General features: G+C 36.1%; 1 protein-coding gene across 1 annotated transcript in view; it reads left to right on the top strand.

The window, feature by feature from the left end:
- Positions 1-15,050, top strand: part of LEMD3 (LEM domain containing 3) — a 39,578-nt gene extending 24,528 nt beyond the window's left edge. Inside the window, exons 5-14 of the mRNA XM_014312365.2 lie at positions 1,097-1,164; positions 2,239-2,318; positions 2,399-2,547; positions 3,184-3,285; positions 4,283-4,385; positions 4,620-4,798; positions 11,374-11,455; positions 14,141-14,246; positions 14,333-14,411; positions 14,650-15,050. Coding sequence (XP_014167840.1) covers positions 1,097-1,164; positions 2,239-2,318; positions 2,399-2,547; positions 3,184-3,285; positions 4,283-4,385; positions 4,620-4,798; positions 11,374-11,455; positions 14,141-14,246; positions 14,333-14,411; positions 14,650-14,813 — 1,112 coding nt within the window. The 3' untranslated portion in view covers positions 14,814-15,050. The remainder of the gene's footprint in view (positions 1-1,096; positions 1,165-2,238; positions 2,319-2,398; positions 2,548-3,183; positions 3,286-4,282; positions 4,386-4,619; positions 4,799-11,373; positions 11,456-14,140; positions 14,247-14,332; positions 14,412-14,649) is intronic.
- The last annotated feature ends 408 nt before the right edge of the window (positions 15,051-15,458 follow it).

Here is a 15,458-nt window from a genome sequence, read left to right as displayed (position 1 = left end):
ATACTTGAAATTGCTTTTTTAAAAATATATTCCAATATAAATGAAGGTTTACATTTTACAGAAGCACAAGTATCTTAAATTTTCTTAGCCTTTTCTTAGCCTAAGTTTTCTAGCTTTGGGAATAGTAATACAACTTGGCATAGATTCAAAAAGGTAAGGCAGGCATAACACTGAGCCAGTGAAAGACTGGGTTTGTTGTTTCCTATTTTATTGTTTTGGCACAGTAAAAGCATAGTTGCAGATGCCAAGATTTAGGGGTTTTTAAGAGAAATATCAGGGAGAAAAAGTGACTTGCCACTGCTGACAGCTCTTCAGAAATGATGGCCTAGTGATAGATGGAAAACTGGTGTTAGACCTTTTCCCATGGCTTTGTGTTGATATGACTGTCACTACTTTCACTACTTTTTTGTTCGTTGCATTAACCACGTACCTTTAGATTAGCAGAGAAAACCAGGGAGATGATGGCACATTGCTCTGAGGGCTGACTATGCATATAAATACCTTATTTCCTGGCTACTTCTGCACACATTCCAAAACCAACAGAAGATGTTAAAAGTGCCTGTTTCAAGCTATAGTGGGATTCTGTGCATGTTCAGGAAAGCAGTGAGTTACCAGAATAACTTAGGCCAATCTAAAATGCAGTAACTTCATAGTGCCTGAAATACTATGGATGTATTTCAGCTGGAACGTGGGCTCTATAAACGATAATACAGGTTTTGGAGTTAAAGGAAATATCTGGAAGCTGAGTCAGGGTACAGTAACTTTCATGGTAATGTCCTTCTGACAGTTCTTCATGCTGCCTATTGTTCTGCTTTTGGTGTAAATACTGAAACACGCTTTCTGAGCAGCACATGAGATTGTATTGCTGTGATTTGTACATATTATTAGTTCTGAAAATCATCGGGGTTTTTAAACTTCTTTTGAAGGAGAAATTTGTGCAGAGAATTTTTCCATATTTTTAGTGGAACCTATGAGAATTATTGTATTGCTATGGCTGCTTGTGTAAATGTTGTTAACCATAAACCGGTGTTTAGGTGATTTTGTTTTATATAATGCAGTAATAAATAGATCAAAATAAAAGTTTTCATTTTACCAGGGGAACATGAATGTGGCAGCTCTATTCAAAGAAACCTTACCGTCCAGGAGGCAGCTGCATATTTAAAAGTAAGCAAAGGAGTTATTTTTCATTGATTGTATAGAAGATCTGTATAAGTTACAAATTGCAAGGCCTGTTTTCATATCTACTGCATTGACTAAAATTTGACTTAGTATCGAATATTATTTGGAAATGATCAGAACTGATGACTTTAGTACATACTGCATATGATTTTTATTTGGGGATGTAGTGAGCATTTGGGGAGAGGGAGGGTTACCACAACTGTTTTAGCTATGCTAGGAAGCTCAAGTTTAATATGAAAAATTGTTGCTTTGTAGGAAGTCTTATTTAACCGTACAGTTGCTTTGCAGAATTTGTGTGTTCGGTGATAAAATTATCAATACTTTAACGTCATATGTAAAATAAAACCATTACTGTCTTTTCTTAAGTATTTATGCTTGGATTCTAAGCCAATGTGAGGTTCAGAGGAAAGATGAAAATAAAACTTTTTTAGGACTGTAATTTCAAATACAACAGTAACTTCCATTTTCACTTTTCTCTTTCTGCAAAAGAGCATGCAGGATGAACTGTGGAGAAAGCCTTCGCTCAGATAGCAGTGAATGCTATCCTATTAGAATCAATATCCAGTAATTTTTAAAAAGTCAATGTAGTGATGTCAGTTCTTGATCTACAAATCCTGGATTTTTTTCAAAATATCTGTTAAAACTGTATTTATTCAAGCTTCTTTAAAAAGAATGGAGCATGGAACTGCTTTCATAGGAGGCGTTTCCAGCGGAGTTCGAATCAAGTTGAAGTTTCACTCTCAGAGTAGATTTCCAGCGATTGCCGCCTAGTGGCTGAATAGTTTTTTCTTACTCTAGGTTAGAGTTGTGAATAAAGCAGTGAACGTGGCGTGGCTTGGCTTTTCAAATACTCCTTAGTTTAGGGGATGCTGGTGAGTCTGGGAACTGCTTGTAGCACAAATAGATTTACTTTATGCAGTGAACACGTACTGAAAATCTGAAGTATCAGGAATGAAACAATATAGTTTTGACTACTGGTCTGTATAATATCTTAGTTTTATTGGCATGATAAGTCCCTGGTTATTTATGAAATTACTGATTAATATTGTATTTTGACAGAATTTAGATCCAGAATATGAAAGTGTACTTAACACGTCATTACAATGGATCTTGAATAGTGGGGAAGATGTTGGCATAAAGTAAGTGGTGTTTATTTCTTCATTTAATTTCTTCTGAGAGAATGTATCCTTTTTCATAAGCACTGTATATTTTTGAATAGGTGTCTCAGCAATGACCCTAATGAGATGGATGTCACTAATGTGACAGATGTGAAGTATCTGGAATCCACTAGTCCAAAGATGTCTTTCAGGTGTCGTTTTCGCCGTGCATTTGTTAATGTAACTCACAGATTATCAATATTGCTTTGGGGTAAGTTAATAAAACAGTCAACCTTTTTTTGTTGTAACTCATATTTATCTAAGTGCATGGGGAAAAGCAAGTTTAGAGAAAGTTTTTATTCAGCCATAAAACTTCAGAGTTTCTGTTGGTATTTTGATTAAATTGGGGTTTGATAAGCATTTCTGTTGCACCACTGTATTTCCACACTGGTTGTTATCATCTGCTTCTGTAGTCAGCTGAACGTATTCATTCTTTGGGAAATCTTTTTCCCTGCCAGAGCAACATCTTGTGGCTTTCAAAAGTTCCATGTTGAACTGATCAGAAAAAGCAAACTGTTCAGTAAAAAGATTATAGCCTTAATTTTGAGGATATTTCACTGTTGTTCCAGGAAGTTTAAAAAATAACTGCAGAAAAGATGATCTGGAATACTGAGCTGTTCTTAAAACAATTAAATGTTTTCCTAGAAGTAACTGCTCTTTCAAGTGGAAGAGTTTGTGTTCTTGTATAAGAGTATAAAATACAGACAGCAAGTACAGTGTATTTTACTAGCTTTGGAATGTACAGTGCTTGTTAGATAGTTCAGTCTACTTCTGAAGTATGCTCTGTAAACTCTTAAATATCCAGTGCTCTAATACTGCTTAAAGTGTATTATGCATGTTAATGCAGGTATAGCAATGGTTTGGGGAGTCTTACACTACATGAAATACCGTTGGGCAAAAGAGGAAGAAGAAACAAAGCAGATGTATGATATGGTGGTGAAAATCATAGGTATGCCATGTTCAGTTGTGTCTGATATATCTGTATCAGCTTTGTATAATCTTTGAGTACTGTTAATTAATTCAGTTAATGTTTCTTCATGTTTACTAGTCATCATGCTGTTAGAGTTCTTGGTCCAGTGTGATCTATGTGTTTTATTTCTCTTTTTTTTTTTTAATGCCCTATCCTTTAAACCTTATCAAAGCTTTTGACATGAAGCTTGTAATTTTTGAATTACATCAACATGGCTATAAAGTTGCCATTGACTTGGTAGTTTTTTGTCCTACTATTGAATACAAATATCAATGTGACGTGTTTGTTTACTGAAGTATAGCGACATGTTGCTTTCTGTATCTGTTTTCTCAGCTAACTTCAGATAAAATATCCACTCCAAAAATGTATGGTAGCTCTCAATACCATCCTTAATGTTTTTTCATACAAAAAACAGCTTTTTAGTTAATTACTTTTAGCAGAAGCTATTTTGGCAAAATAATATGCACAACTGAGATCTGAAACCTCCTCTTTCTACTTGAAGCCACAGTGTTAGCAGTAGGTTCTGTTTGTAGTCTTGTAGTCTTACTTAAGTTGTTCTATTACTTTTGTTTATGGTAGTTGCAATAAATACAGAGATGGTAGAGGAATCAGAACTGTTCTATTTTAACCATGTGCCTACCTTTTTTGTCTGCAAATCAAGTTTTGTTGAGGTGGAAGGAAAGGGCTTTATTTTCAAAGATGGCCATCTTTACTAACACTTAAAAAGTACCAGTCAAGAGTAACTGTAAGAACTATCTTCCTTTACTTCAAAGTTACTTGGGATACCTAGATACGCTGTTGTTAATTTGCCTTAAGAATGTTTTGGAAAAAACAATGATTCAAAATGCCAGAAAAACCTAACTATTGAAATCAGGAAGAGTGTTCAAAGTAGGTGTTAATTGCCAGAAGTGATAGTTTTCTTAATGTTTGCATGAGCTACATGGTTATCACTTTGGTTTCTTTTTTTTGTCCTCAGATGTTCTAAGAAGCCACAGTGAGGCATGTTCAGAAAATAAAGAGTTGCAGCCTTACATGCCAATTTTGCATGTGCGTGATTCTCTAATACCACCTCAGGACAGGTGCGTTCTCGCTAGAAGTACTGAAAGGGGGGGAAAACTAACAAAAATAAATTGGTCAATTAACTTAATTTGAGATAAGAATAACTTAATTTCTTAATAGATTGCACAGTGTAGTATGTTGGAGTTTGCTATTGACACAGATGGAAGGAAAAGCATTTGATTCTCTTACATGGTGGATGTCAACTATGCAGGTTGTTGTTATGCTAACTTTGTAATATTGTTTCAATTTTTAAGGAGGAAGATGAATAAAGTCTGGAACAGAGCAGTTGACTTTCTTGCAGCAAATGAATCTAGAGTTCGCACAGAGACACGAAGAGTGGGTGGTGCCGAGTTCTTGGTCTGGAAGTGGATGCAGCCTTCTGCAGCATGTGACAAAATTTTAGTAATACCATCAAAAGTGTGGCAAGGCCAAGGTATTGAAGATGTATTTTGCAGATATAATTGTCCTAATTTCTGTATCTAACTTACAAATGGTACTCTGTTGCTTGAAAACAAGCATGAAAGACTTGTTTTCTCTCTTGCATTTAAGGATTGTTATAAACTGTCAGTGCTATTTCTCTATTATCTTGTTGTATGGACTTACTTTTGGTGCATTGTGTCTCTCTTGTTTTCAAGGGAAAGTAGCTTTTTTGTTATAGCTACTGCAGAAATATGCAGTGGGTATTTAGCCAAAGTGAGTTACTACTTCTTTTTTTTCTGAATTTAAAAAGAATACTCTACTTGGTCAAATTCTGACATGACTTACACTTACTGCTAGTAGTGTAATTGGTTGTGTATGATAGCAGGTAAATTGTGTCTTGCAGACTTAGGTTTCCTACTGTTAAGTTGCCAATAAGCTTCCTAAAGACAAAGTTAGGAGGAAGAGATAATTATTTTAAAAGGGAAATTGCCAGGACAAAAGACTCTGAATTAGGAAAATGTGCATTTGGAACACCTAATAGTGTTAGATGTTCTAGCTCTGTCATAAATGTTTTTCTACATTGCATTTGTTTTTCAGACTCTGTGGTCAGCATTTGCTTTAATAGAGAAGGCAGTTTATCATACATGGATTTTTCAGTGTTCTGTCACTTTTCAGTTTTATCACGAAACCAAATGGCAAGAATTTAGTAGGTTTGCAGTTGTATGTCTGCAGTGGTCATATTTTCCTGGTTTGAAAAACCTTTCTTGGTTTTTCTTTCTGCTTTTCTTCGTGTTAAACTTCAGGCTTTGGTTTACTCTTTTTTTTTTGGTCAATGAAAAATTGAAACTATAGGACTTGAATTCTGGTTTGGAATTTAAAAAGAATGGTCATTTCTATCTCTGCCTGAGTGTGAAAGTAAGTAATAATCATTATATACTTCTCAAACATATACTTCTGGTTTTAGCATTACATTTCTCATTTTAAAAAATTCATTAGAAATGAGGGCTGCTTTTTTAAAAGTACCACATGAATGCTACTGCAGGCTTGAGGTTCTGTTTGCAGTAGCAGTAATGTGGCATTCTGCTGTGACAACTCTATTGCTTGATTTCTCAATTTCTCAAAGTTTCCATTAGTGAGATGTGTATGTGAACTTTATTCCAGGAGTTGTGAAACCTTTTCTTTCCAGGACATTGTACTTAGGGATGTGCAGGTGCTTTAGTTGCAATACAGAAATGGTGAGTTTTGTCAACAGCTGTTTCTGTTCTGTCTCTGTAGTACTGCCACGATTGAATTTCAAGCACTTAAGTTGAACACAGCTTCTGCAAACTATATATGTGTTATAAATCTGAATCTAAATCTGTATTGTTCAATGCAGGCTGGGAAACATCATGCTCTAGTTTAAATTTGCTGCTCATTTGCTCTCAGTTTTTCTTGTCGTGTTTAACTGCAGTATAAATCACTCCATGACATTCTGTCCTATACTAGAAATCGGATTAGATTCTCCTCCCCTAGGGACCCCTCCAGTGTGTGATAGCTCAGGTGATGTTTTGCTACCTGTAATATACATTCAAGACTGTAAACAGAACAGTGGTCTCCAAAACTTCCTAGAAAGGCTGCTGTAGTAGCTACTGATATGTACCATCCCAGTCTGAGCATCTGATAACCTACTTCAGCTTGTTGCAAATATGGACAGAATATTGATCTCTCAGCTGTGGCTTTCATCTGTATGTTGCTTAGAGAGTATGTACTACGACTTCCTGTTTCTGTTGCATAGGATGTATCAAAATCCATTCTGTTGCAGTCCTTGTAATTGCAATTTTTCTGATTTCCTTGTTATGTTTGAAGTTTAGTGAAAATCTTTGAAGAGCTGAAATTGCATATTTTGGCTCTAACAGAAGGGCGTGGAAATGGGGTGCCTGAAACGACAGTGGGTTATTTGAGCTCATGACAGTCAGCGGGCAAAGGCAATTTTCACATGCAAAGGCTCTTTCTATTTTGCACTCCTTATGTTCAAATGACTATTTGAAATAGTTCTATTGCATAAGTCTCATGCTTTTTGCCCAACTATTTCTTCCCTGATGTTAGGAATTCTCCATGTATGTGACACTTTCTTCCTTTCTTGGAAGTATACATTCACTGGAATTTAAGATCATACTCCAGTTCTGATTTTTGAATGTATAAGTTCATAAATCTAGATACTCTTCAAGACTGCTATGCCCTCAACAGACTCAGCATATAGAAAATCATAATGAATTCTTGGGTCTGAATCTTGTGAATAAATTTCAAGCTTGCAATTTTTTAACCATCTGAGATCTGGTAGTGCTCTGTAGCAGAGAACAATACCTGAGCATGTGCAATTGAAGAATAAACCCTTTTCAGAAAGGCCTGTCAGCATATACAAGGACATCCATGAATGATAGTGTGCATTTTAACTCTTGGGATCTGTAGTTTGCCTGAGATCTAATGCCTGCTGTCTGTTAGCAGTGTGTTAAAGCATCACTGTGACATTTTGTCCAGTACTCCAGGATGCAGCCTGTGTTTTGTCAGTTGAGTTTGGTTTTTTTTTTTTCTGGATCAGAATAAATTCTGGTGCCATCCCTTTGAAATATTACCTACTGGATACAGTAGCTGTATTTGTTAAAAATAAAAGGATAGGTAAGCTAATTGTAGGATGGACAAATGCAATGTTTTGAAAGCAATGTACAAGAGAATAGTCAATTGAGAAACAGTCTTGATCATGCCAAGTGATTTAATTAAATCTCACAGTGGAGAGAACCCCACAATTCTAGTGTGTTCAGTTTGCTTTTGAAAGAACAGATACAATTGTCCTATATCACCTTTGATAACTGGAACTCTGAAGAAAGCTAGGTAGGCAGGGCTGCAGTGTAGCTAAGCTAACAGTACAAGCTAAAGTTCCTTAACAGCTCTGGAGATGAGATAAAGAGGTTCTATGAAGTACCACATCTAGGGTGATATTTCATCCTGCAGCATGGAAGATAACCTGTTACCTTTTGTGAATGACACCCCTCCTCCCTGGCTTGTGAGAACATAATCCTTTCTCTGAACAGAAACAAACAAAAAAACTCCAAACCACAATTATACTCTGAACTATTGCAAGAAAACTGGATTTCATGCTGCTTATAAAATTCAGTATCCATCCTGTGTTTGTCTTCTATAGCTGAATTAACTATTTTAAACCTCTGTTCAATCATACTCTTCTCTTTGGTGATATTAATTTCAGTATCTTCCATGTGTATTAAAGAACCTCATGATGTGTGAAAGGGCATAATTTAAATATTTTCAGGTAATTGTTTTATTTTTTTCCTTGCCTTTGATAAGAAGGGTTAGTACTTAATAAATTGTAGTGATCCATGGCTTAACATTGAAAAAACCTGGTTTTAAGAAACATGGCTACCTATATTTGATGCAAGTGTTCAGCCTTATCAGGTTCATCAAATTCACATCTAAAGATCTTTTGGGCTGTCTTGTAACTCATGGTGATGATACTTGGGAATTCCTTTATAATAATATATTAGTAATTCAAAGGGTATAGAAAGCTGTACTGCAATCTCTTCAATGGTCATTTTGAAGCCAGTGCAAGAGACACTTCTTCCATCATAGACAGTAATAAAGGGGTTGACAAAAGGACATGTGTTTAGCTGCTGCTGCTTTTCGAATCTGGAATGATACAGTGATACTCAGTTTAAGTTAGTAAAACAACGTACATTATGAATGAAATAAAAAGTAACTTCCTTTTCTTGAAAGTGCTCAGTAATCCCCAAGGGGAATTTATGAAAGTCCTGATTTTTTTCCCACCAGTGACTTACTGCACAAAGTTGTGTCTCTGCTTTCCTATTTCATCTCTACCTTTTTATCTTTGTCTTGTAAGCATTACTCCTTAGACCTATGTAGAAAAAGATGTGAGATGCTGAGTTAACCAGTGTGTAGCTTATACTGTTGTCCTGCAAGAATGTTTCCTTATGCCCTTATCAAGAATATTTTGTATGCTCCACACCAGTGTAACTTTTCAAATAATTAGTACTGTATTCTGAACAGCTTTGTCACTGAAACAACTTCTTTTAGGGGTGGGGGAGAATCAGTTGTTTGTTACAGATGTAAAATGAAGTTCAAGAGACATCAGTTAACTATGCTAGTTTCAGTTTTGCTGTGTAGGTACAACATTAACTTGCCTGTGTCTTCTCTACACTCTCTTTTTGGTGCCATTTCTGGTATACATATTAAGGGTTATTATCGTTCTAGCATTAATTTCACACCTCACTGATTTCCATGGTAATTTTTTCCCTTATATATGAAAAGCTCCATCTAAGTTGCAAAAATTACTTTTAATTTACCATGATTTTGACAAGTTTTTTTGAGAAAAGACAAGAGTTCATCTTTATTTTCATATGCTGCACTGCCCTGGGCACACTTCTCTACTGGTAGGATGTTACATTAAGTTAGAAGCAGTTTAGTCTTGTGCTGATGGTAGGCTCTGGCTGAAGTTACCTCAGTAAGCACCTGAGATTTCCAGTCAAAAGGACATCAAAGTTATTAGAAACTGGAACAGGCAAAGAATGGTTTATATAGGTAACTACACTAAAGGGTGAATTCCCCATTTAGTTCCTTTTGGATAGCTCAGTGGTTTAACTACTTCCATAAATATCAGTATGGATTTTTTTTAGTTCATAAACAGCTTGCAGAAATGTTGATCCTCTGGGTCTAGGATCTCTGCAAATAACCTCACCATTCTTTATCCTTGGATTAAAACCATGTGCTGAATAAGCCTAGTTATAAACAATCAGCACATAATTTCCTCAACCCCACACCTTTTCAGGTCCAGGTCCATGACTAGGCCACCCCAGATCACCTTCTCCAGTATGGTGTGGTGCCCCAGTGTACAATATGCTGGTGACATTTCACCCCACCCTTGATCTGCTGGAGCCAACCTCCATAAGTAAGGTAAGTCCATGTATTTTTCAATGTTGCTTAGTTCTGTAAAGTTTTTATTGTATACCCTATGTATAATTTATAATAAGGGGCAAAAAACTTTACAAAACCATGTGCTATTGAAAAAGGACTTGTCCTTAAACTATAGGCAGCTTAGAGATAGATGCAGTGTCACCAGCATATTTAGAAATCTGTTCCCAAGAGAAAAACAGATAGTTGTTACAGGTGTTGGTGACTTGCACTCTGTGTGCATGTGTATTCTTAATAAGAACATTTCTAGTTATTTGGGGAACTTGCAGTAGGTTGGATATTAGAATTGGAGGCTACCTTTTCTAATTTCTAGTTGGTAATTGTATTTCATTTGTCTTGGGAATTTACATAAGAATAAGTTTTTCTATGCAGTATCTCCAGGCAGTGAATTTTCTCTTGGTTAGTGCTTGTCTTTCACAAGCTGTGTCTTCCACATGACTTAATTTTTGTCTGTGTGACACGGTTTTTGTTTGGGTGGCATACAGAAGAGCAGCAGTGTTCATGTATTTTGGATGTACTTTTAAGATTTTAAAAGATCAGCAGTAAGAAGCACAGACATCTGTCCAAACCAGACACTTCTGACCCTTGGAATGTAACATCTTGAATATGTCAAATTTTTCTAAAGTAGGATTGCAAAGGAGAAGCATTAACAGCAGTTTTTTTATTGTTGAGATTTTAATCTTATGTTTAAACTCTTGAATCTACTTAATCTCGATCTTCAAAGTAAAATTTCCTTCAAGCCTTGAAAGCTGTTTTACTAGGCTATCCCCTTTCATTTCCACTGCTGATTTGTTGGCCCTTTTCAAGGCATGGAGCTGCCTTATCTGAATCTGAAGTGCTCCTTGATTCCTTTTCTCATGGTACAGTCTTCTCTTGTGACTCTCACAAGTGGAACTTGTGAACTTTGGAGAAGTTAATATTTATTTTAGGATTTCAGAATGTATTTCGTGGCACTGTTCAGCTTTGAGTTACTCTGTTATTTTTGATTTTCATTTTTCTTCTTATATCTGTTTTATCCTCTGGTATGTTTCATTTCAGATTTTTAGAAGCTTCTGATCATGTGTGATCTTTTAGGGCTATAAAGGCTCTGTCCTTGTAGAGCATCCTTTACATGTTACTGCACTACAAATGTAATGCAGCGTCCATCTTAAGGTCTCTTTATTTATTAGCCAGGTGGGCAGCATACTGCCCCAAAAGTGGAAGAAATGAAAATTTCATCAGGCAGTTAGAACTCTATGGTAAACTTCAGTTCCAAAAGTTTACTCCAGGTGTTGTGTATATCTGTATTTTCATGGAAATGTAGTGCAAATCGTTTCTTTTCAAGTATATGGTATTTTTAAAAATATCCCGAATTCCTTCCGTGTGGCCTGGATATAAGAGAGTGCCTTAAATGTAGAAGTTTTAAGTATAAAAAAATTCAGCAAAATACCGTATGTTTTCTTCAGTGTGGTAGAAGACTGTGTGAAAATAATTTGCTTGAATTCTTTCATATATGAAATAAACTTTCTTCTGAGTAAAACTGGAAAGGTATTAATGTATAAAGTTGACATTTCTTACCTCAATGGTATTATGCCTGTAAATAATTAATATTTAATTTATTTTTCTTTCTAGCATTTCATCTAGATAGAAGAAATTCACCCCCGAACAGCTTGACACCATGTCTAAAGATTCGCAATATGTTTGATCCTGTTATGTAAGTAAAGGCAGTTATCTGTCTGTATTTCTGCATTCTTTTGGAAGAGTCCATTTCTTACCTCTGAGAGGGGTTTGGAAGAAGTGAAGAAACATGAACATGTTGAAAAAAACAGGTTGTAAAAAAAATGTTTCTCTTGACATCTATGAGAAGACATAAAAAAATCTTAACCATCTGTCTTCTGTCCTTCATTGTATTGCTCTGTGTCTTTGGCTCACTTCTTGAAGGATGTGGCATGTAGTCAAACTGTTTGGAGCAATGACTGATCTTTATCCATTAATTAAATTTGTAAGTGTTCAATTGTATCGACTGACAGAGGAGACTCATGTGGCGTGACAACAGATTGTAAGTTTTTAAAGTATTGTTCAGTATTCTGGAGTATTTGGACTGCTACAAAGCTTGCACAGTTTACATTTAAAAAGCTGAATTTAAATCACTTATTACTTTATGGCACTGTGACTGCCTAATTTTGAAGCAAATGGATTTTTGTAGTGGGAACAAATTAGTGCTGCGTACTGGCTTCTAATGCTCATGTAATTCTCATAATTCTGAAGTATGTACTGTGTATGAATAAGTAACAAGCCTTGTTTCAGGTACCAAAAGCTAAGGAAAAATAATTAATTTTTTTGGTAATCTTTTAAATCTTCATCTGCTCCACTATTCTGTAATATCCTTTGGCTCTGGACGAGATCGTGGTAGGAGTTGGGCACTAACACATACGTTATGTCAGATAATCCTGTTTAAGCTTTGAAGGCTCTTTGTCCACTTTAAAGAGATACAGAGACTCCAATAACTTCTCTGGAGTAAATTATTCCTTAATTGTACAAGGGAAAAATACAGATCCATGTCCATGTCTTACAAGGGTACATGTGAGATGCTACCTCAATAATACAACTTACTGATTAGGGCAGGAAGTAGGGGGGGACATCAGAGTATGGACATGAGTGATTGCAAAGTTTGGATGTATTTATTCAGCATTTTTTCTAGCCACACTTAATTAGTTTAGTTCCTTGCCTTATTAACTGAAAAGCTGTTAGTTAATTTAGCTGGAGACAGTGTTACCCCTAGCATAGAGAAGTATTCCAAAAACCTTTTCTCAATGTCTTTAAGATTTAATGTCTCGTCAAAGACACCAGCTTCTGTGGCTTCTATATAATTTGGAGTAAGGTGAGCAAGACTGAAATTTCAGGGGTTGTTCTTGAGGCAAATTGATCCTCCTGTAGGAGGATTAAAGCATGAGATTTGCAGAGAATTTTAAGTGATCTCAACATCCTTATTGTCTTTGCTTCAAAGAAGACTTGGTGAGCTGTATTGGTTAGTCTGAGTGGTACGGAAATAAGTCCATTCCTGAAGCTTCACTGTAATATTTATTGGTATGTGGTATTGGCTACTTTCCTGTTTCAGAATGTTAGCAGTTCAAAATGTCTGCTGTTAATGGAACTAATTACTGAGGTGTTATTTTTGTCAGAACAGTCTCCCTTTTTAGCCTGTATCTTTGCTGTAAGTTTCAGTGCTTTTCAGTACTGACCCAGTCCATGCCCAACAGGTGCATTAAAAAGCCCCCACCTTTATAGACTAGGAGTTGTGTTTTGACACTTGTCTTTAGTGCCTATGTCCAGTCAGCTACTTGGAACATTATGACTTCTAATATACTGACTTTTTGTAGACCTTATCTTTTGGAAGTTGACCTAGCTCCATTACTGGACTGCTGGATTGCATTCATAGTGGGATACTTCATCCAATTCCATATTGTACTCCCTAGTGCATTCTTCTTCTGTGAGCTGTCTTTCAGAGGACTGTTGTTTAAGGAAATACTTCTTATCATACCCTTGTAGTTATCTTAAAGAAAACACAAACAGAAATCCAAAGCCCTCAGTGCAAGACAAACTGTATTATTAATCTGCTTGTGTCATTAGAGGAAGGAGGCTTATGTTCTTGTTCCAGACCTGAAAGGTATATTTTCATCCACCTAAAACCACCTAAAACACAGAATGTACCAGTGTCTGTGATTAGATTGTCAGGTATTGTTTTGATGTTTGCTGTGGGTGCAAGGTATGTTTAACAAAACTAGTTTTAGCTGCTCTTACCGTGCCTGTATACTAACAATAATTACTGAATTCCTTTCAGTGATTACAGCAGTAGCTGTTAGAAGCAGCTCCATGAAACAGGTCTTTTTTCTTGGCTTGAGAATCATCTGGGAATATACTGGTTAACTTGTTTTTGTTAATGTTAGCACAGCAAATAATCAGATCTCTACTGCCAAAAGTCAGGGAGGAATCATATCAAGGGAACAACTTGTCCAGCTTGTTCACTTGTACATTATGAACTTTCACATCACAGCATCAGACCTTGTTGTGTGTTCTAGACATTTACTACACAAGGCCGAAACGTGTTTTTTAACTATCAGTCTAAGCACCAGTTGAATAAGCCCATTTTAGGGCAACACCCCACCCCCCAAATAGAAGTTACTCCTTTTGATTTGTAGGGTTGAATTTTCTAAAGTGGACTATGGGAGCCAATTTACATACAATGTATTCAGTAGGAAAAGTACTTAATCTGTCCCAGAGGCATTTACCAGAAAATTATGTAAAGTTACAGAGAAACCAGACTCAGTAGGGAAGTATGAGAATTTTGTGGATGTTTAAAAAATTACGTAGTCCCTTAAATCTTTCATTGTTTGCCTAGGGAAATAGGTGATCACTGGCATCTAGCAATTCAAGAAGCAATCTTGGAGAAGTGCAGTGATAATGATGGAATTGTTCATATTGCTGTAGACAAAAATTCACGTGAGGTGAGTGTTTTTCCAGTAACAACTTAATACTTCATCCTTTTCAGCTGGACTGGCAAAAAACCCAAATCCCTCTTTCTCTTTCTTAGGGCTGTGTATATGTCAAGTGTCTCTCCCCGGAGTATGCTGGAAAGGCTTTCAAGGCATTACATGGCTCTTGGTTTGATGGTAAGGAGTGGGAGTTTATAACAAAACATGGGTAGAAATTACCCATGGGTGCAGTTGGAGTTCTTTTAAATTGGTGAAATGTTTGTTATCTAAAGTATTGAGCAGTTAAAAAAAAATTTAAACTAATAATTAGTAAACTAATTTTGATGTAATGAAATATTTGTGTTTTTCATCCTGAAGCAAAATGCAATAATACTGAACTAGAAGGTTTCTCTTTTCCTGTTTCTTTGCCTTGTAGGAAAGCTGGTAACAGTAAAATACCTGCGACTAGATCGGTATCATCATCGTTTTCCCCAGGCTCTTACTTGTAACACTCCACTGAAGCCATCAAACAAACACATGAACTCTATGTCACATCTGCGTCTTCGGACAGGCACAACTAACTCTCAGGGAAGTTCCTGAGAAAGCTTTCTACAACTGCTAGGACTGTTACTTGCAACAGGAATGTTCCTGTTTGGCCGCCGTCTTCCTTTTTTAGTGCTTTTTGTATGTAATACTTTAAAGAATTAAATAAAAGTTCGAACGTTCCAGAAGTCTTGTTTCCAAAGGGACTTAGCAATGAGGCAGTAATACTGAGCTGACAAAAAAGGAAAAACAAGTTGTTTCACAAAGTTTTTGGGGCTATAGTAAACCGATGCATTTAAGTTTTGCATGAGGAATACCGATTTCATTATACATTTGCAGATGTGGTGACGTATTTTTGCACCAAGAAGTGTTTTTGCTAATACAAAAGCATGGAGAAAAGAAGACTTCCTGTATTTCCATAGTTTCCTGTGAAATAATCTTGTGGGTATTTTGTAACAAGCAACCTACAGTTCCTGATGGTGAATAAGTTAAAAAAAAAATTCAGTCAATATTAGTTTTTTGTTGCTATATAAAATTTTTTTTCTGCAGCTGGGGTATGGGGAAAGTGAATTTGGCATTAGTGGTTGAATATCAATGTGAGGGAAGATGAACTGATTGCGGATGTACTGGGTTTTGTATATAAATGTAAATGCTGGTGGTGGCAAAAAGGGTTGTGTTCTGTGAGGATGTCTGCATCAAAGC

Source organism: Geospiza fortis, unplaced genomic scaffold (genome assembly GCF_000277835.1).
Source record: "Geospiza fortis unplaced genomic scaffold, GeoFor_1.0 scaffold166, whole genome shotgun sequence".
In the NCBI taxonomy this organism is placed as follows: domain Eukaryota; kingdom Metazoa; phylum Chordata; class Aves; order Passeriformes; family Thraupidae; genus Geospiza; species Geospiza fortis.
The sequence above is the reverse complement of the archived record's forward strand: the minus strand, read 5'-3'. Positions and strand labels throughout refer to the sequence as shown.